General features: G+C 37.0%; 1 protein-coding gene across 1 annotated transcript in view; it reads left to right on the forward strand.

Moving 5' to 3' along the window:
* The window catches only part of LOC107552479 (double C2-like domain-containing protein alpha), a 29,616-nt gene that overhangs the window by 2,556 nt on the left and 4,220 nt on the right, over positions 1–22,840 (forward strand). The window contains exons 2-8 of the mRNA XM_016234375.1: positions 5,290–5,609; positions 6,647–6,726; positions 6,884–6,958; positions 8,173–8,282; positions 9,075–9,201; positions 11,144–11,203; positions 22,480–22,664. Of these exons, the coding sequence (XP_016089861.1) occupies positions 5,294–5,609; positions 6,647–6,726; positions 6,884–6,958; positions 8,173–8,282; positions 9,075–9,201; positions 11,144–11,203; positions 22,480–22,664 (953 nt within the window). The 5' untranslated portion in view covers positions 5,290–5,293. The remainder of the gene's footprint in view (positions 1–5,289; positions 5,610–6,646; positions 6,727–6,883; positions 6,959–8,172; positions 8,283–9,074; positions 9,202–11,143; positions 11,204–22,479; positions 22,665–22,840) is intronic.

Below are 22,840 nucleotides of genomic sequence, written 5' to 3' on the forward strand. Positions count from 1 at the left end.
ACCGATAGATAAATAGACAGAGAGAGAGAGAGAGAGAGTGGGTGGGAGCTCAACATGTGTAGATTTAGCCTCCAGGCAGAAGCAGCAGAGAACTGAACAAGAATTTTAAAGACTGAATGAGACAAAAGACAGAGATACTAAATGAGAGCAAAACAGGTCTGTATAACCAGACACATGTGTCAGTTACACAATTAAAGTATTGTGCAGCGTAGTCAGCTAGTTAATTTAATCAGCATGTTGACAGCAGTCCAAATCCCATCTAGCCATTGTTTCATAATGTGAGTTTGGCTTCAAGTGCCAACAATGTCATAATGTACTGTGACAACACACTGCCAAACATGTCAGTAATTTACAGTACTGGAATATCTCTCTTCATTACTTCCGTTCACTCCCACATCCCACCCCCCACTTCGAGGCGTCTTCTCAACAGCCTCTTCATGTCATGCTGTGATCCAATCTCAAGCGCTGACATTCATTCATTTTGTGACTGCACTCACAGAGTTAGTGGGCTAGTGCACAATGCGCACAGTTCATAATGCAAGCAGTAGGCAAGAGTCTGCGTGCTTCCACAACACAGTGTTGTGCATGCAACTTACTGCAAGTTTGTATTTATTTTTTTATTGATGACATAAAAACAACAGTGCTAACAAGATAGCTAACTTAATTCCAGATTGACTTAACTAGCCATTTGGTTTGTTAAACCACTGCTTAAGGAATAGATGTCTTAAAAGTTTGTGATAGGAATGAGGTCTATAGTTGCCCGCCAAGCGAAGCACACATAAAGTCTATGTAAATTAGATTACATTCTAATTCGCCGCTGGCTTGGTAGTTTCTGAAAGACATAAAATCACTTCTGAATTGAAATGAGTCCACACAGTTACCTCTGAAGAAATAGTCTCACAAGATGAAAAAAAAAAAAGATACAATCACATTTAGTTGATAAGAATTATATTATTATTCAGATTTGTTCTAGTGTGCACATATAATTTCTTCCGAAATCATATTTCGTCATATAATGATTTTAGATGCAAATTGACATTTCCCTCATTCTGAGAGCTGAAAAACTATCTTCAGATTTCAGTCCTAGCCAGTGAATTGCAAATCATTGAAAATGTTTAAATAAATAATGAAACAAACCGGCTTCATAAACCATCATGGACACATATTATTATGTACAGCAGGTGGTGGGAAGAAATGTTATTTGAAGGCTGAAAAAAAAATAGTGCTTGGCGTGAGGTACTGTGCTAATCGCTAATCTTGTTAGCGTCCATGTGTCATGATCTCATTAGCCGCGCTGCACCAATGCCATTATGACAACTTACCTGCCACCACCGTGGTGACAGCCAAGATGCCTGTCAAACCGCCCTGATGGACTGGCAAGAACAAATCACTGCAATGGCATGTAATGATGCGCTTTTGGCCAAATGGGCCAGAATTACCTTAAAGGTCAGCTATGTATGAGTATGTGTCCTATTCCTGCATTTTTCCTTCTCTTGAAACTCTTTGTCCAAATGCAAAAAAAATTGAACAAGAAATAATGAAAATAAAAATAAACTAAAATACTGTTAAATACTGTAAATATTAATATTATTAAAATATTAATATAAAAAATATTCATGTTTTATTTACACAACCATTCAAATCTATGAGGTCTGTAAGATTTTCATATGTTTTTGAAGTCTCTTATGCTCAACAAGGCAAGTCAGTAGTATTGTGAAATATGATTACAATTTAAAATAACTGTTTTCTATTTTAATATATTTTAAAATGCAATTTATTCCTGTCATGCAAAGCTGAATTGTCAGCAGCCATTCCAGTCTTACATGTCACATGATCCTTTAGAATTCACTCTAATATATGATGTTCCTAGTTGTCCTACCTTAACAATGGTGCTAACTGTTCCACAGTACCACCACAGTACAAAATTAACCTCCCTGATTGAAATTCTTCATTATTTCTGCTGGGATTAGCTGCAAACACCCTGAAACATTCTCAGGGGAGCTTTATTTGCATATGAAATGTGCCCTCAGAAACAAGACGTTTTGGCTAGAACCACAAATAAGTCAAAAGTGCATTCTCTCTGTATCTCATCACCTCTCATCCTCTCCTCGTTCTAGCTCAGTAACTCCTAAAAATAATATTTTGTGGTTTATTCTGTGAAGCTGCTCCATTTGCGGTTCTCAGTGGTGCTTTAAGCCAAGTGCTTAGTGAAACTGACAAACCTTAACCGCCGCACTGTTTTGGAGCTCGGCTCACATTGAGGGCGAGAAGAGTCGCGCGGAATTGAAAGTGCTGTGGCACGCAGGTCCGGCATCTCAGAAACAGTTTTGACAAGCCAGGTCAATTCATCTCAGTCTCTGGAGGTATTACAGATCAAATGCATAGCTGACAGTCTGTCAAAACAAACAACAACAAACAAGGCTGTTTAAAGGACAAATCTCTGGAACAAGGTCTTTAATTTAGAAAGGAAAACACAAAGGCTTAACAGCAGTTCCAATTTACATTGAATAAGACTGAGAAAGCCTGCAGGGAAGAGGAAATCGTCAAGCACTGCTTCTGGCTTCAAGCATAGATTTTTGCTCACGACTTCTAAATAAATCAGAGCAGGGCTTAGATGGCGAGTTTTTAAAGCTAGAGCTTAGCACAAACTTCTTAAGCCGCAGCATCCAAACGCCCACTCTCCTCCAACTCTGAACCTCCAGCCGCACTCTTTCCTCACTGCTTTGTACATACTCAGGCTCACAGCCTCTAGCCTATTGCTCTTGTGTTGTAGTTTGCAGTTCCACTCTGCAACTAAGTTGTCATTCTTGTGTTTATTCGTGTCTATTTAACGTATAAAGCTTTTCAAGTAGAGCTCAACAAAGAGACCTTTGGTTCTGGTTTCTAAAATAGGGCTCTAGATCCAGTAAAATGCCTGCCAGTGCCTTTATGTTACATTTCCTTGATCTCTCAAGAAAATATCTTTGGTTCAAACTCAATTGCCTTAAAATACAATGGAGAATTAATTAAATGTATTTTTGTAAATGCAAGTGCCCTAATGATCTGTGTAGTGCTGGGGCGATCTACATGCTTAAACTGAGTTGAATTTGCTTTTTAACTATATATTAAATGTGGAAAGTTTGATGGTTATGAATTTTGACTTTTAACACCAAGTTCATAGGTCTATCCATAAGCTGATCACCATGTGGCCTTTATATATTCAGACCATCGGCACAGAATACGCACTGTTAATAAAATGTAAATTCATCCCCTGCTCTCAAATCGGCAGTAAAAACTACTTCTTTTTCACGATTAAGTCAAGCAGTATAAGTTGCCTTGGCATGTGGTATGCAAATTGTGTTGCACAATGATGCATTTGCTGCAAATTTCTCTAGATTAATAATTAGCAAGCTTTGATGGCTATTAAAATATTTAAATAAATAACTAATGTGCACATATTTTCAGTGTATTTTCATAACTCTTCTGTAAACAACATTCACCTCTAATATATGGACTATGTAAAACAATAAGAATTATTCACACATTCACATTCATGCAAACTCATCAAAGGCAATTAAATTCCAAAGAACTGAGGCAGATTTAGTTTAGCCCTATATGCAAACAGGGTTTCACAATGCCTAGTTGCCAAGAAAAGCATTTTCAGCGTTTTCTTTTATTAGGTTTTGCATTTGGATATATATTTACATGATCAAAGACTAATTTTTTTGTCACGGTTTAGATTTTTTTGTTTAACATGTTAAGTCTTCTGGCTCAACTAGCTGGTAAACAGTCTCAAAAACAACCCATTCTGTGTTTACTGGAGTCACTCCAAAGAGTTCTCCAGACACTTGGTTAACATGGAAGAAAGCTGCAAAGGTAGTCAATGGCGATAAAGCAAGGTGTTAGTACTCCTAAGTGTTATGGTGAGCGCTACATACAAGCAAAACTTGAAGGGAAACTATAGTAGGAAAACGTCTTCCCAATTGTTATGTGCACAAAATTCGCTGGCTTCCACGGCACATCATCTTATAAATTGTGACGATCACAGAATGACCGCACATTTAACATGGACTTGAGGTTTTAAATGAACTCACACATACACACAGAGACTGTTTACTTACATGAGTTTATTATGATTATTAGTCAAAATGAGTGAATGAAATACCTGTTGTCTTTGTGCAGTATTGCCTGTCTCATCATTTTGGAGTTCCGACGGGGGAACGGTGGCAGGAATTTTTGGTATCTACTATTGTTAATTGAGCGTGGGTGTTTCAGGGTCAACGCAGCCGATTTGCTTGTTATTTCCTGTTCATTGCATTGTAAATTGTATCTTTTATTACATAAGAGAGTAGATTATTTATTGTGAATGCTATGGTAACCCGTTTCTTCTAGACTCTATATTTATGGGAAAATATGTAAAGTGTTGTATGTGAGTTTGTCCCTCCCCATGGGCCAGTATAAATGTGTTTGTCTTTGTTTAATGAGTTGTCTGTGTTGATTGCTGCAGTGGAGAGTGTGGTCCGAGGGCCGCAGGTGTTTTGTATTTTGTTTATTTTTTTTATTAGGTATTCTTTTTGTACTTTTTTCCCCCGCTTGAAGTTATTTTTGAAAATATGATATTTTGCATTATTGTTTGAATCTAATTTGGATGTTTTTTGAATAAGAATCGTTTTCTTTAGTTTTGCTTTACTTTTCCCTTAATGTTACATTTTTGGGTTTGGATAACTCCTGTTTTGTACGTTTAAATAAATATTCAATAATATTTTAAACATTTTGTATTCACTCTGCCTCTGTTTACTTCGGCCACACTTTTTTTTTTGTGCCCAGTACTGGGTGACCATTACATAAATGAATGTAAACAGTGACTTTAGGGGCCTCCATGTCCACTTTCAAATGACAGTGTGCAGCGTGCCATCTTTGTTATTGTTTTTTGCACGTATGGGTCAGTTCATTTACTCACAGTCATATCATTCCGAACCTGTATGACTTTCTTTCCGCTGTAGAACACAAAATAAAATATTCTAATAACAAGTTTTAATTTTGTCCATTCAATGAACGTCATTGGGATCAATTGTTGTTTTGGACCCAACTGACTTTCATTGTATGAAGAAAAAAAAACAGTGTTCTATAGAAAAATATAAGCCATACAGGTTTGAAACGACATGAAGGTGAGTAAATGAAGGCAGAATTGTCATCAATTTCTGTGAACTATCCCTGTAACTGTAGGCGGCTCTGGAGGAATTGAATTGAAGTCTTTTTGGATTATCTGCTGTCTGATAAGTGTCAAAATAACATTTTTTTCTGCATTAGCTCTATGACGGTGCGTAAGGAAAATAAGCTCACCATCTCCATCCAGGAACACATGGCCATAGACGTCTGTCCCGGACCCATACGACCAATTAAACAGATCTCTGCCTATTTCCCCCGACTCTCCCCGACTGCTGAGCCTGTCTCTCCAAACCCTGCTTCTTCATTGGCTCTCAGCCCGGGGGTTGGGGCCTCTGGAGCAAAGAGCGGAGGTCTCTTGTCCCCTCTGCAGGCAGGGGCCAGAGGAGGGGGTGGGACTCTGTCAGCAGCAAGCAGCATTGAGACATCAGTGGATATCTGCAGTTCAGACAGCGATGAAAGTAGTAAGTTATGACATTGTGTGCTTAACTCCCTACAGGATCACACACACCATCCAAACTCTTTAGTCACACATCAATACACAACTGTAACTGTAAGGTATATCATGAAAGTATAATCAGGTTACATAAGTTACAGTGCCCTCTTAGCTAGTGAGTCACATCTGAGTGCATAATGGGAGTTTTGAGAGACCATGCACTTTAGCTATGCCTTTTTTTTTTTTTAAATACATTAATTCATATAAAAAATAATTGTAAATAAAAAGGTAAAATATACAATATTAAAAGCACAATATTCAAACAATAAATGCGTTTTGACGCTCTTTAATTTGTCGTAACCGTAACAGATTACTGTAGCTGCCTCAGTCAGTTCAAACGGATGCGATAATCTCCCTTCGTCTTCACTATTATTTATATAGCACGATAAAACCATGACTAAACGTCCAATTTCCAAAGGTATGCTGAAAGATATGACGAAACTTCATTTAATGTATAATTTTTCAAATAATTGCTGTGGAATTCAACCGTGGAAAGACGTTAACAAAACATATGTCTCCTGAAGTAATTCAATGTCCAGCTGCTTGTTAGTTAGGAATTTAGATAAAAACAAATCGTAAAATCATAAATATACTATATAACTATATTTACTATATTAACTATAAAATCTAGAATATAGAATCTCAGAAAATGTATCTCCTGTCAAAAATACCTGAAAGGTAATCTTAAGAGACCATTTTCTCCACACACACAAAAAAAGAGTTTTTGAGTTGTTCACCGTTTTGTCCTAGAAGCACATTTTGAGTTGTAGCTATGATGGAGCAGGTCACATAAACATTTTGGAAGTTATATGTATAGAATACTTTGCAATGGCAATATAAATAGTACAGGCTTAATATTGCAATTTGCAATGTTGCCATCCATCTTACTGTCTGTCAGATATGCATGCCTCATAATTGTACTCCATAATGGATTGTTCAATCTGCTTTCTGTCAGGTTTTATGGTATAGATGTTATTAACATTTATCATTCCTATTATTTTGTAGCTACACTGGGGACGTTAGAATTTGAACTGAGGTATGAGAGAGCAACCAGTTCACTCCACTGTACCATCATCAGAGCCAAGGTAACGTCTTTCTCACACCTAATAGTGACTCACACTACAAAACCTGCAGGTGATTTACCATTTAGCAGTTTGTACTTCAACAGGGCTCCATACCGTTGTTTATATATTTTTTTTGTTCAGCAGATCTTGTCTAATAAATTGTTTGTTTTTGGTGTAGGGTCTGAAACCTATGGATTTTAATGGTCTGGCAGACCCTTATGTCAAACTTCATCTTCTACCAGGAGCATGTAAGGTGGGCAAGTTTAGATCCTGTTTGGAGCAATTAAACCTTCGATGCATGAAGTTTACTAGTGGATAGATTTTTTATAAAGCATATTAACCATTCAGGGTTGTTTCATCCCAAAAAAAAACATGGCCTTTGACCTTTATGACCTAATTCTGTATGAGTTTTCACTTTATACACTATATGGCCAAAAATACATGGACACCCGAACACCAAACCCACATGTGCTTGTTGAACATTTACTCTCAAAACTATGGGAATTAATAGGGAGATGATCTTGGGATGGGATGCTGGGATTTGCTCTCATTCAGACATAAGAGCATCAGAGAGGCATTGATGTTGGGTGATGGGGCCTGACTGATAGTCTGCGTTCCAATTCATCCCAGTAGAGTTCATTGGGAGCCGGGTCTGGGCTTTGTGCCTGTCACATTTTTCTACACCATTTCATTATAGATCTTGCTTTGTGCACAGTATTAACATTCTGGAACAGAAAAGCACGCTCCCCAAACTGTCCCAAAAATTGCCTTCTGTGGCTTTAAGGAGTCTAGCCAAAAATATAAATTAAAAGCGAATTTCCAAATATTTTTGGCCATATTGTGTTTTTTATTTATGAAAATATAATCAAAAATGATGAATCATGACAAAGTGATGATGACACAGTAAATACCTCTGAAATATCTACTACATTTAGAAACATATACTACTCAAAATGTTTTAATATATATAAAACATATAAGTATAAGTATATAAAATGTATATACTACCATTCAAAAGTTTGGGGCTGGTAAGATTTTTAAATGTTTTTGAAAGAAGTCTCTTATGCGCAACAATGCTGCATTTATTTGATTTAATATACAGTAAAACAGTAAATGTTATTACAATTTAAAATAACTGTATTACTTTTTTAACATATATTAAAATTTAATTTAATTTAGTCCTGTGATGCAAAGCTGAACTTTCAGCATCATTATTCCAGTCTTCAGTGTCACATGATGCTTCAGAAATCATCCATAATATGATGATTTGCTGCTCAAGTAATATTTCTTTAGTTTTGATCAATTTAATGTGTCCTTGCTGAATAAAAATGTTTTTAAAAAATCTGAAATCCTACTGACCTCATATTTTTAATGATAGTGTGTTTGTGTATATTAGAGGATTAAGATATTAAGATATAATCTTCACTCTTTATTTATTCATTTATTCACAATGTTTTATACCCACAGGCTAATAAACTGAAAACCAAAACGGTACGGAATTCTCTAAATCCTGTTTGGAATGAGACTCTTACTTACATTGGCATCACAGAGGAGGATATGCTCAGGAAGACTCTGAGGTTGGTGAAGACATCTGTGCATTCTTTAATCTCTCTTTATGGGTGACTCCAAGTGGGCTGTGAATCTATTTTGGATATTTCTTTAAAATTCTCCTCTCGGAGAGCAGTGATTTGACAGTAGCTTGCATATCTTGTGTCGACAGTAGGTGTGTAGGTGTGTGAGAGAGAGTGCATCTTATGAACCTTCAGTTTTTCTTTTTTAATGTTGTGCGTGTCTTGGAAAGTCAGCATTATATTTAGGCTGAATATTTTTGCAATACTGAAAGGCGCTCTTCAGCCCCATCATCTCCAAGGATCCTCACAAGAGGTGAAGTGACTGTAGCTCTCAGGTTTATTCTGTGATTATCCACAGAAAATTACCTGTGTGCTCGTGGTATAAATGAACAGTATCCCCTGGCAACCTGGGACTGGGACTGCTGGTGTTTTCAAACTTGCCCTTTTTTTCAATGGCAGGGTGACAGTAGTCAGAGAAAAGTCATTTAGCTGTTTATCTCCAAGGGAGAGTACAGGAGCAGAGGAGGGTGTCGGTTCCGCAAACACGCAAGCAAACCTTTGAAAAAAAAAAGAGCAAACTGTCAGACCCAGAAATATCATCCTAATCCCATTCAAAAATATACATTTCAGTCTGAGCCATTTTCAGCTCTTACTGCTCTGCGGATGTTATTTTTTATTGCCTTATCACTTTCGCCCATACTACATTTACAGCTTTCATGTTTATCTTTGCTTTCCTTTCGGTATAATTGAATAACTCTCTCACTTTCTTTTTTATGTTGTTGTTGTTGTTTTTCTCAGGTTATCGGTGTGCGACGAGGATAAACTGACTCATAATGAGTTTATTGGAGAGTCTCGTGTGGCCCTGCGACGCGTGAAACCAGACCAGACGAAACGTTTCTACACCTGTTTGGAACATCCACCACCTGTAAGACACACATACACACATAATCTGTTTGAGTCTGTGAGAACAGTGCCAACATCATTGTGATCAACGATTGATCTGAATGCAATTAATATAAGCTTGTTCTGGCTAATCTTCACCAATTAGTGCGATAGAAAGATAGATAGATAGATAGATAGATAGATAGATAGATAGATAGATAGATAGATAGATAGATAGATAGATAGATAGATAGATAGATAGATAGATAGATAGATAGATAGATAGATATACCTGTATTGATATTCTTTTAATTTAAATTAAAGTGAAATGAATTCAAATGGAACCAATTCTTCACTTCTGAATTTTTCTCAACCCTGCTGAAAACATAAAGAAAAGGAAATGTTTAATTTGACTATTTTTAGCTTTGGTCATATGATATATAATTTAAAAGACACAAATTAACATACTTTTATGATTAAGGTGCATTAAAATCATCATAAAAAAAGCGTATTTACAAGCTGGACGAGAGGAATTTTCTTGAGCCTAAAGTTTGGGGGGGTGTTAGTGAGAAAACATGGCAGAGACAATGGATGAAGTGTTTGTATTGATCGTAAATTTGTTGAAATGTATGACATTATTATTATTTTTTCATTTCAAATAAAACTAGCTAAGTTGCATGGACAAAATACAATAGTATAAGTTGCATGTATTGCACATTTACCTTATACATCAAGATCTGTATTTCAAGAGATCTGCTTTTATCAATTTTGCAGTTTGGGTACGGCCCAAATGCTGTATTGTACACTTAGCTAAAAATAAAATGCATTCCAAGTTGCTGTTGGTTAATTTAGAATTGATGGATGAACTTGCACCTCGACTGGACATGTTTATTAAGTAACAAGTCAATTGTTCATCTTTATTGTTTACTTGAATCAGTTTTAGGAAGTCACAGCTATTGTGAGATTAGAAAATGAGCTTGATTTTTGTTTTTTTACTCATATTTGGGGCATTTCCTCTGAGTAGGCAAGGGAGGCAGTGCCTCCTCAAAAAAATCGGATGAGAAAACAATCCACAGTACAATAATAAAATGTTGAAATATGACAAAAAAAAATCAACAAATTTTTCTAAAGTGACACTGAAAATCAGTGGGGAAAATTCACCTGAGAAGAAGCAGTGCCTCCATCATGCTGTGATTGGCCTATTGCGTCGTTCACACTATAAATCTCCCCTCTCATTTTTACGTACCTTCCCCATCTGCAAAAACGTCTGAATTAAAATAAAATGGTGTTAACGGAAATACTCATTGAAAAATAAGTAAACAACTCACTGAATTAAAATAAAATGGTGTTAACAAAAAGATAATTGAAAAATAAGTAAACAATAAGTTGCTTACCTACTTGTGGTGAGTCAAAATCAAACCTGAAATGACTTGAAAACAACCTGTAAGGGTTTTTTAGTGAGCGATCAGCTTGAAATTAAAGGTACATCTTCATATGTCTGTGCCCATAATGACACCTACAATGTTTCCCAGGCTTTGATGATTGATGATCCAAAAAAGAACAGCTGAACATTTGTTAACAAATAAAATATATATAAAATATTAAATGTTTTACTGTTTTTATAGTTATTACTTTGGAATAAATGTAAAAATGCTTAAAAAGCACTAACTTGTTCATAAATATACTTCATTTTCACGAACAGATTTGTTAATGGAAGTAATGTTTATTTATCTAAGCTGAAAAATGTGTCAATATTAAGTGTAACTGGAACATGAATTTACATTATAAAAAAAACAGCCTCATTTCAGAACAGCATGGTTCTTACAGACATTCAATCAGCTCTTATCTGCTGTTGTATGAACAAGGCAATTTAAGAGTCACATCTGTTATCAGTGCAAAACACTGATTGTATGAATGTAGCCAGTGACATCCAGAGACTCTGCTCACTTCATCTCTGTCTCCTTTCTCTCTTCTGTATCTGCCAGTTTCCCTCTCCTACAGCCATGGGAGCAGCACTGCGAGGGATTTCCTGTTACCTACGAGAGGTACTCTACTCCAAAACCTCTCACTCTCACAGCAAAAAAGACAATTAACAAAGCACTGACATTTCCGGATGCAAGTTAGCAATGACGTTTTAAATATTACAAACAGATAATTGCCTGCTGATTAATGCTCTCTCACTCAAATGTTTTCACATTGGGATCTAAACTCATTTGCATTTCAGTAAGAACATTGAACATATTAAGATAAGTGGGATGGAAGAAATTGATTGGCATTTTCATTACCATCCAAAATTGTAGGCGCCCAATGATGAGAAATACCGGAAAGTAAAAAGGACACAAGGAGGAATTACAAGCGGAGGAAGGGGTCAGCTGAGGAAAGGGCAGACGTGTGAATGTTCTATTTGCACATTGCCGTGTTTAAAGCAAATCCCTGCTCTGTCTGTCAACAAGAACGAATGTGGCATCCTTAAATGACGGATAAGATTAGCTGAACGGCACTGTGGCCTCCAGAGAGATGAGATACAATTTGTTCTATTTAACTTGGTGTTGTACCGCACTTACGCTGCCAGTGCCCAGTGTTGACAATTTCATGACAGAAACTGCTAAACAGTGAGCCAGAGAGAGAGAATTCAGATCCATTTCTTTTGATTTAACCAGAGATTTAGAAACAATCTGGAAACTGGGGGGACACATTACAGATCTTATCAGCCTGGCTCATGAGTATTAATTAGGTGACATAACAGTACTGAAAAGCACGTAAATGGACACTAGCCACATTAGGATTACCACTTACTGACTGTGTGTGCGTGTTCATTCGTTTGATTATTGCTCAAAATATGTATTTCATATTCATCTCTCACTCTGTTTCTCATTTCTTTCATTAATAAAACGATAAATGGTAAATTTGAAAAGACAGAGGCGGCAGAACACTTTGCCGCCTACCTGAAAGCAACAGAGATTTCTGGAGACCAGATTAATAACATATTTTCAAAGGAAGTGGAGAGATTATGTGGGGAAAAAAGACAGGAGAAAGCCACAGACAGCATAGATAGGGAAGATGAAGAAAAAAGGAGCGAGAGGTTACAGGGTCATGAATGGACAGGGTGCCGGGTGAGTGACAGACAACACACTCACAGGTCTCTGGAGAAAGAGAACTAGAACTGACAGGGGAAAACTGCTGAACTGCTTAGAGGGATCACAGAGACAGTGATGGTTCAGGGGGTGGTTTGAAATCAAATTATGTTAAAGGGACAGCTCAACCAAAAATTTAATCATTTTATGGCACATAAAATCATTTACTCACCCTCATGCCATTCCAAATCGAACTTTCTTTCTTCTGTAGAGAACAAAAGATTTTTATGCAGGTGAAGTCATCTGAAGCCATTCAATAACTTTGAGGAACAGACTGAAACTCAAGCCAGTATTTCTGAAAATCTTCAGTGTGACAGGCCTTGAGAAAGAAGTACACTTTAGCATAAGTGTATATAGAGTACTTATTGTGGAATTAATAAACTTAAAAGAATATACTTAAGTGTGACCTGAATGTAATGTTTCCAGGCACTTAATTGCATGTTAATTGCAATTAAATGAAAATTTATTATAATTTGAATTTATATTAAATGCAATTAGTTGAGCTTTTTAAGAGTGCTTTTTTTTGACTGACTTAAGTAGGCCCTCAAGTATATTAATCTCATAATTAGTTCTATTGTCTTTAAAGTATGGTTAAAGTGCACTGCCAAATGTACTGACCATGTATGGTATCAAAAATGTACTTTAATGTAAGTTCTATTGAAACCTGTGTTTTTATTTGTAATATATTTGTAATTCCTCATTTGTAATGATGAAGTTGCAATTTAGAACATTTAAAATATATTTACTTCACATGTAATATTGAATTAACACACAACAGTTAAAATTACAATCAAGTACTTTACATTTCATTTAGTATGTTAATTAACATGAAAATAAGTGTATTTCTTTAAATTATGACAAAGATTATTTAAAACATATTTATTTAAAGTGTACTTTAAAGCAAAACTTGTAATTTGACACTATTACAAAACACGCTTTTTAAAAGTATACTCCCTTTAAGTACCCAAGTGGCCTTTTATATTATTAATATTATATTACCCGCAAGTAGTTTTTTTTTCTTTCTTCTTTTTAATAAACCCTGAAGACATAAAGTACACTACAAGCACATTCAATACAATATTACTGAAAACAACAGCTTGGACATTCTGCTAAATAGTTTCCTCTTGTGTTCTAGAAACAAGATACAGGTTTGTAAAGTCATGAGGAAAAGTATGACAAACGTCTTTTCTTTTTTTAAAAGGAATAGTTTTCTAAAAATGAAGACTTGAATACAACTGAGAGTTGGAAATTTAATAAAAGTAAAAAGGTGGAGGAAGAATATGGAGAACATGCCCCAGAGGCGAAGTAAGGATCACAATGTCACAGACGGTGTTTATGGCGCAACAGTCACTATGTTTATTTAAAGCTTTTGATTTGGTGTCATGACTGGCATACATACAGATTCTGTGGAGGCTGATGACTGGTGCCATGCCATCTGCCTGCTAATCACACAAATCTGAATATGAAAGCTGTGCTAGCGCTGATGTGTGTGTGCGTGTTCCCAGCCTCACTGTGCACCTGCTTACCTGCTGGATACACCCTTTCATTATCATTAGTGAGTCTGCATGATGGGGGTCATTAGTTTGAAACCTCGTGGAGCACAGCAGCCAAAAGCCTGAGAAATTCAAGCTACAACATTTAAACCACGCTAAATTCATTTATCCCATTCAGAAATGCCACTGGCATTTTAATTAGTTGCAGAAACGTGCACTGTCAGAAGAAAGCCACTGCTATGCCACCATCTGCTTCTTTGTGGCTAATTTGTTCCACAAAGATTTTCTAGCAAAAACCTCTAATCTTATTATATGATATTTGCATTTTATTGGAGTTATTGAGCTACAATAGATTTGATTATACTCAAGGGCGTAGAATTCAGTAGGGATGCTAGAGACATGTCCCTACCGACATCCAGTGACTACTGAATCATCCCTAGGAATAATTTTGATCAAATAACTAAAATATATTTATATGAAAGCACTGTTGTAATTTTGGCTGTATCTAAAATGGGCCATACCATTGCCATTACTTGAGAACATAAATGTTTAAAACATGCATGCACAGTTCAGTTGAATAATAAAATGTTAACTTAATGCTGTTAAACTGAATGTACAAAGCAAACTGTTGCTGAAATATCCACAAAATTAAAAGACAACACTGAAATAAGAGCATGTTAGGGGGTTGGTAGAGTGTATACATGATGTTAATAATATATTAATTGCGCAGTGTGAGATTTATTGGTAACAGAACTTTGTGAGATCGCGATGAACAAAGAGTGACAGCTTTTTAGTGGTTATGAGCGCTCTTTGCAAGCTTTCTAGGCAATCAATTTAAAATGTAGAACTTTGTTTTTTGGCCACACACGCATGTTGCAAAGTTTCGGGAATGACATCTGCATATTTATGCGGGATTCGCTCTCGAAGTAGCAGTGTTTGACATGGTGATAACCATAGCAATAGACGGGACAAAATATGTGAAAATGTGCATTACGACTAGAGCACCCTCACTAATTTCAGAAGCACCCTCAGTGATTATTTCTGGAACCTCGTTGATACACTTTTGTTGTATAACTATATACAAAAACAACAAAATACAAATGCACTAAATAAAATAATTTAATAAATGCATATTTACTATTTAAGCACTTAACTAAAATAAGTATTAATAAAATAAATAACTAGAAAAGGCAGACTATATTCAGCTAGCTTCCATTTAGTGAGAAAAGCCTACTCTTCACCTGAATTAGAAAAAAAAGCTCCTCTGGTCTTCAGTGATGCGAGGACAATGTTTGAGCGTACACGTAATATTTGTCTGAGAGCAGAGCCAATTCATAAAAGAACAATGCATATTTAAAAGCACACTTCCAGTTTTGTGTGAGTGAAGGAAATCTGCTTGCGAGTGGAGATTCGTGCTCTCGCATTAGGCCTACATGGCTTACATTATGCGCTCTCGACATTGCCATTAAGATTGCGCTATAGAAGCCGCTTAAAATTAAGTATAAAGAGGAGAAAAAGTGGCCCTAGGCAGCTGCCTACACATGCAAGGATCCGCCACTGTCAGATGCAGTTAGAAATGTACTAAAAACAAGCCTATTGCAAGACATCTGGTAGGGGGGGCACCTGGGGTGGCCAGTCAAATTTCAGGGGGGGCCGGTGCCACCCCTGGCCACCACTTGGACATGCCCCTGATCATACTTAACATTTCATATTTATGCAAATACTGGAAACAAAATCCATTCTCCTCCTCTGAAGAATGCATTTTTCTCTTAACATCGCATATTTATGTGCATGAGTGGGAAACCACAACAACTGACTGTAAGTGGTGTAGTTGACCTCATGCGCAGGGAATTATATTTGTGGCTATTTTGTCTGTCTCCTGAGCATTAGACAGCTGGGCTGCCCTCCTCACTGTTTGCATTATGAGTTGTCTGTTTATAACGCAGGGGTCGCTCCTCTGTCTGCCCACTATCTGTGTGTGTGTCTCCTCACTGTTAAATTAATGAAGGTCTGGCAATGCAACTTTCACTCACTCCAGCTCTTTCTCGCTCACTCGCTCACACACACACACACACACAAACACACACACACACACACACACACACACACACACTATCTGTATCAGTCCCCACACAATTACATTAATGAAACCTCATACTTGCCAGCAAACAGGTTTGGCTTAGCATGCTTCTCACTAATGGGCAAACACATCCGCAACCCCGGCACAAACACACGTACGCGCACACACAAACAATGTGGCAGACGGGGCTGTAAGGGGAATTTCAAGGTGCAAGGTAAATAACTAGAAATAACAAGGCTCTTTTTAGAAAACCAAGAGGGAGAGAGACACTGTGATGATTACCCTATTGATCCTGTCCTTTTGCTGGTTACTGAGGGTGCGGCTGGGAGAGAGACAGAAAGAGAGAGAGACAGACGGCTTAAAACAAAGGAAGGCAGGAAAAGAGTATGAAAGACAGATATACAGTTTACTGCTCTGTGAATTTTCATATTCAAAGATATTACACTTTCCTCATAAATGCCTGAGAAATAATTTCCAATGTTATTATGTCAATGAAAATGTTGAATGTGAAATCCTGTTAGATTAAATATATATTCCTTTAGGCGGTACTTTTTGAGCTCTGTAACTTTTATAAAAAATGTACAGGTATATGCCTATATTTAAAGAAGTATTTCTGTGAAAGGGTATAATAGACTAACAGAAACTCACTTAAAATGTATAATTATACATTGATTACTTGCACAACAGCAAGAAAAACAATAGCATGGAACCTGACAGGATGCATAAGTAGAAATAAATAAGGGGTTAGTTCTTATTAGTGAGGGATTGAGAGTTGCATTGTTGGTAATTTCACTATTTTGATTGATGATATTAGGCTGGTTACTGTCATTTTATCGGACAATATGGAATGTTTTCATGTTAGACAAAGCAACTACTACCAACTATATATATATATAAAAAAGAAATCATCAAATCATTGTATTTACATAAGTTTGTGCTGTTGTCCCCGATGTCACATCCTGGAGATGATGTCATTAAGGATATGGCTGTAAGGGATAAGAGATCAAACTAATTGGAAAGTTAAACTGAGGAGACAAGAAAAGCCAACATGATTTTAATTAGAAAAAGAAATATGGAGAAACACTTGAAATGTAAATTGCCAGTTTTTCTTTCATTAGTGCAAAACCACACAGGGACCTGACAAAAATAGCAGCATCTGTTTAAATCAAAGTGAAGTTATTTAAAAATGTACTTGTGTGTTCACTTAATTGTGAAATTATGAGAAGATAAAGTTGTGAGTTTAATATTATATCTAATAAATTTAGACTTGCAGGCATGAACTGTATAAATTGTACTTTATAACATAAATGGCACACATGGCTATGCTCTTTATTGTCCTTCCTCTCTATCTCCAACGTGATCTCATGATAATTCGTATGTATTTTACGTAAAATGTGGTTCTATAAAACGTACATTTACTTAAGTTTTTACAGGCAGTAAAACGTACAATACTTACGTATTTTCAGAATTTAAACGTACAAAACTGACGTATTGGCGACACCTAAAAATGAATCCTCATGACTATTGAAATCGCGACATTAATTGTATTAGTTTTTAGTTGTCATATGAATTACCTTGTTTTCAATTGCATTATTAAATTGTTTACTCATTTACTTATGAAATGATAATGTTTCGTTTTGTTGTGATTTCTGCTGCCAGCTCGTTTCCAAGAATATGCCTACATAATGTTAAACACGACTTCACTTTAAACCTTAAAATAAATACATTTTCTGCAATCGTTTAACCTTTACTTGTCATATGTTTACTTTGTTTACCATGGGCCACAAAAGGCGTTTTCTCGACATGCTGTAACTGACAATAGTACTATAAAATACACCAAAAACGCAACATAATTTCGAAATGAAACAATTTTATTAGTGCGCTGTAATCCAAATCTTCCGAATCCATAGGACTGCGAAGAACAGACCCAAATCCAAGCCTTTATTTGGGCGATCTGCTTGCCTCTCCATCCAGAGCAGCGAGTCCAGTGACCGTGAGCAGCAAAACCAGCGCTGACTGATGCGCTCTTTACAAATTCAAATGTTGCCGCTTCAAACGACAGGTTTTACGGCAGGATAATCGAACGCTCATTGGCTCTCGCCTGCATTCGTCACAGATTGCGACATGCCGTGTTTCTGGTGAGGTGTGTTTGAATGATGCGCGCGCGCCTTCACGAGTTCACGGAGTGGATCGGGAAAATTATCTGGATAATATTTTCAGCAATTAACAACATAAATTCTGCTCTGGATCACACAAACCTACTGTATTCTGCCAGCGAGGACTGCGGGTGCAACGCATCATTATTTGGATTACTTTTTGGTACTGCTTTTGACATTTTTGCAATAAATAAATGATTGTAATTGCATTTATCTGTCTGTCATGTTTTTCTTATACTGTACAGAAATTTTTAGGTTTCTAGATGGGAGTGGAATTAGCGACTATAAAAATATTTTAATGCTACATTGTTACTAAAATGGTTATTTTCCTGCATATTTCGGTCATTTGCGTTTTATATCCTTTTATATTCGCTATAAAATGGGTAGGTTAAGGTGTCTAAAAATCTAAATTGCGGATTAATAAAATGATAAAAATGCATTGATACGAATATCTTAATGATATAAAAAATACATAAATATTTTTAAGTTTTTTAGCTAAAAATACGTAGCGATTTGTACGTTTTAAATGTTGAAATGCGTCTAAATTGTGTACGTTTTGTGCTTGTAAATGTTACGCATTAATACCTACGTATAAACATGAGACCAGGCTGCTATCTCTGCATCAGTCTAAACTTTGATCTTGTCCATTACACTCTTTTATATCTCCTGACGGAGATAACTAATAAAAATGAACGTTTGTTATCCGTACAGATGGATTATCGAATATTCATGTAAATATTGTGGCTCTTGCTGTGTAAGCATTGAATATTCAGAGTCACACTTGAGCATTCTCTGCATGCAATATTAATGTGCATTCAAATAAGAGTCTCTCAAGCCTTACTAATTTGTGGTGTGCGTGTGTGTGTGTGAACGTTGCACCAAATCAGACAATTATGTCTCATTAATTCTCCATACCTCACAAAATCCCAGTAGCCCCTCACTGCAGAACAAAGATCCAGGGGGCGGGGTTGGATCCAGATCTAGGGGGTGGAGATAGGTAGGTTTAGAGGTGGAGATGGGTGGGTTTAGGGGTGGAGATGGGTAGGTTAAGGGGTGGAGACGGGTAGGTTAAGGGGTGGAGATTGGTAGGTTTCGGTATATGTAGGGTGGGAGGAGTTGGATCTGGATCCAACCTCGCCCCCTGGATCTTGTGTTCTGCAGTGAGGACCATCTCCACTAGCCTGAAGAGGCTGTACTCAGATCTGCCCGCTTCCCCCTTTGAAAGCCTCTGAAGCTGAGCTAAGCCTAAACAGACCAGGAAGAGAGGATGATAAATGACTGTTTGTGTGTGGTAAAAGATGAGTGAAGAAGTCATCATAGAGCATTTGCAGAAGACTACAGGAGTGTAAATAGTGATTTTCCATATTAAGACAGATTAAACCACTTGTATTAGAATCAATATTAGTTTTTATTTAAAGGGGTCATTTGATGTTGCTAAAAAGAAAATAATTTTGTGTATTTGGTGTAATGAAATGTGTTTATGCGGTTTAAGGTGAAAAAAACATTATTTTCCACATACTGTACATTATTGTTTCTCCTCTATGCCCCGCATTTTTTGTAACGCGTCGATTTTTACAAAGCTCATCGGTCTGAAAAGCGAGGTGTGCTCTGATTGGCCAGCTATCCGGTGCGTTGTGATTGGCAGAATACCTCAAGTGTGTGAAATGTTATACCCCTTACCATACTGTGATGCCGTCTCCCGGCAAGACCAGACAAAACCAATCAAACCCAATTACAAAGGAGGCATTTGTTGCATCCAGTGGGGACATAATTACTGATTATTATGACTTATATTGTCTTTTTACACGCTGCGTTGCATCGCGCCGCGTAAACATAAAAACATGTCTGCATTTGTGATTGGAGAAATGACAAACAACAAGCGCTACTCTACACTGCTCAAAACTCTCGTTTGAATCATCAGTGGCAAATCCTTAAAATGAAAACGTACTTACAGTCTGTGAGTCAGAACAACCAGCATTGTAGTCTACTCTACCAGGATCAGGAAACAGTCCTCCATAAAATGTACTGCACACATCTTAATATTTGGGTTGAAGTGTTCTGGAACAGTGTTGTAAATACAACTTAACCACTGATTTCTAGTCGTGTCCTTTCAAAAGAGCCGGCGGCTTGAGTGAGTGGAGGCTTGTGGCAACCACATGTGACGACCCCGGGCTGGACTCTGCTTCGTCCACGGTGAAAGCCGATCCGGCGATCCACAGCGCGAAGTTGATGTATTTCCTCAGCGACCAGCACGGATCAGCTCTAGGCATGATGAAGCAGATATCGTCCTCTTTTGGAAGGCCAAACAAATTAGTTTCGCTTTCACAACGAAACACACGGCAACAACAATACTACAGCGAGAGTCAAAGTTACACCTTCTTTCTTTGCGTGAACATTTGGGCGGTGTTATGCAAATCTTCCCACATCGTTGACTCTTAACTTTTATAAAAAATATCGCTTTAGATTTGAGACTTTAGTCTTTGCAACTTTACAGATCTTCTTTATGCACCAAGAGCTTGTACCACTCCAAAGAGAAAGGAAAAATTGGCTCACTGACTTTGATGAGATTAACCCCTTAGGTATCAAAATCTGGTACGGAACGAAAAGACATTTTTTGATACTCGATGGTCGGTGTCTAAAAAGTACTCGATAACCAGCCCTACTGTTTATAATTATTCTACATGTGAACATGATCAGATTTTACCCAGAGGGAGTCCTTTTCATTGGTTCAGTTGTATGCTGTGTACTGAGTCTCCTACACAGTCACTTTTAATATAGATGATTTATTACAATGCTTGCAAGACAGCGCTGTATTAATATTCTTGGTTAGGGTTTTTTCTAAAGTATTAGCTTAATATTAGCTTAAACTTAATTTAGCATGAACCAGTCTTAGGTGAGCTATTTATTTTCACTTTATACTATAAGAAATTAAGGGTGTGACTCAATCAGCTCTCTAGTCCAGTAGTAAGTGCACTACCCCAGGTAGTCTAGAGCTGTCCCATTCATCCCATATGGCAGTCGAAACATTCCAGAGCACCAAAATTACTCACAAAACAAATCATACCAAAAGCATATAAGTCCTGTCTTAATGTACACAGTTGTTGTCCATAAATATCGTTAACATTTGAAACCATGTAAACATACCCCCAATGTTTAGTAGATCAAGGCCCAAATTTGTTCATGATATTCTGATTCACAAGTCACAAGTTTGCTAGTGAGCTTGAGACAGAGCTCAAGATTAAAGTTTGAAGTTTTCTGATTTCATATAGCTGCCTTCCTGCGACACAGTGTTATTGTGTGTGATGATTCTTGTGTAACCGATTGTAAACAAGGTGTAATTCAGCATTTCATATGCGCATCATTTAAGCCTTGAACCCAAGCCTACCTAAAACCTCAACATTATTCTTTTGCTGCCTTGCAACAACTGGTATTTCCTTCTATAAAACACTTTATATTTGAGGAAATTAAAGGATGTCTCTCAATCTGCTCTCTAGTCCAGTAGTAAGTGCACTACCTTAGGGAGTCGGCCATTTTTTATGGCTGTCCCACTGTTAAAATCACTCCAAGGCAAAAAAGAAAAAAAGAAAAATCATACCAGAGATTCAGCATTTCATATGCGCATCATTTAAGCCTTGAACCCAAGCCTACCTAAAACCTCAACATTATTTTTTTGCTGCCTTGCAACAACTGGTATTTCCTTCTATAAAACACTTTATATTTGAGGAAATTAAAGGATGTCTCTCAATCTGCTCTCTAGTCCAGTAGTAAGTGCACTACCTTAGGGAGTCGGCCATTTTTTATGGCTGTCCCACTGTTAAAATCACTCCAAGGCAAAAAAGAAAAAAAGAAAAATCATACCAGAAGGATATTGGTCCTGTTGTAATGTACAGAGTTATTCTGTCCTAAAATATCTTTACATTTGAAACCCTATAAACAGGATATTGAATCATCAGTACCATTAATGTTTAATAGATCAAGGCCCTTGCTAGTGCCCAAATTTGTGTTCTTGATATTCTGATTCATAATGAGCAAAATGAGACACAGCTCAAGAATAAAGTTGGAAAATGTTCCATTGCAAATATAACAGTACCAGTACATTGATAGAATGTTAAAATGTAACCAACAAGGATGGTGTCATCAACATATTTGCATATTGAGATGTGATAAGTATTCCTTCTTACAACTATTTGCATAATAAATTCTGATTGGGCTCATCTTCCATCTATATATGCATCCATAAATAGCTGTCTTTCCACCACACTGTGACTGTGTTGATTCTTGTGTAACCGATTGTAAACAAGGCATGATTCGGCATTTCATATGTGCATCATTTAAGCCTTGAACCTAAGCCTACTTAAAACCTCAACATTATTCCATGCAACCACTGGTATTTCCTTCAGGGAAATGCCTAATATAGTTACATTTTTGGGCCTAACATTCATTTGTTCTTTCTTGCAGTGGGAGAATGAACAGTTGACCAGTTTGGAAGAGAGGGGCCGCCTGTTGCTCTCGCTGCAGTTCCTTCCACCTCCTGCAGAGGGCGAAGCAGAGGGCCGGCGAGGGGGCTTGTACGTCGGAGTACTACGCTGTGCCCATCTGGCAGCCATGGATGTCAACGGCTTCTCAGATCCCTATGTGAAAATGTGAGATTTCTGCAACAACACTGAGAAAGCACAGACATGTAAAAAAATAAAATAAAAATAAATAAAATAAAAGTGAAAAAATTAAAATGGCAAAGGAAAAAGAACACCGGTTTGGAAGGGTGGTGCCATACACAGTTCTCAGAGGTGGAGAGTGAGTAGGAGAAACTGTAAAACGA

Source organism: Sinocyclocheilus grahami, unplaced genomic scaffold, assembly GCF_001515645.1.
Source record: "Sinocyclocheilus grahami isolate Dianchi unplaced genomic scaffold, SAMN03320097.WGS_v1.1 scaffold451.1, whole genome shotgun sequence".
Lineage (NCBI taxonomy): Eukaryota > Metazoa > Chordata > Actinopteri > Cypriniformes > Cyprinidae > Sinocyclocheilus > Sinocyclocheilus grahami.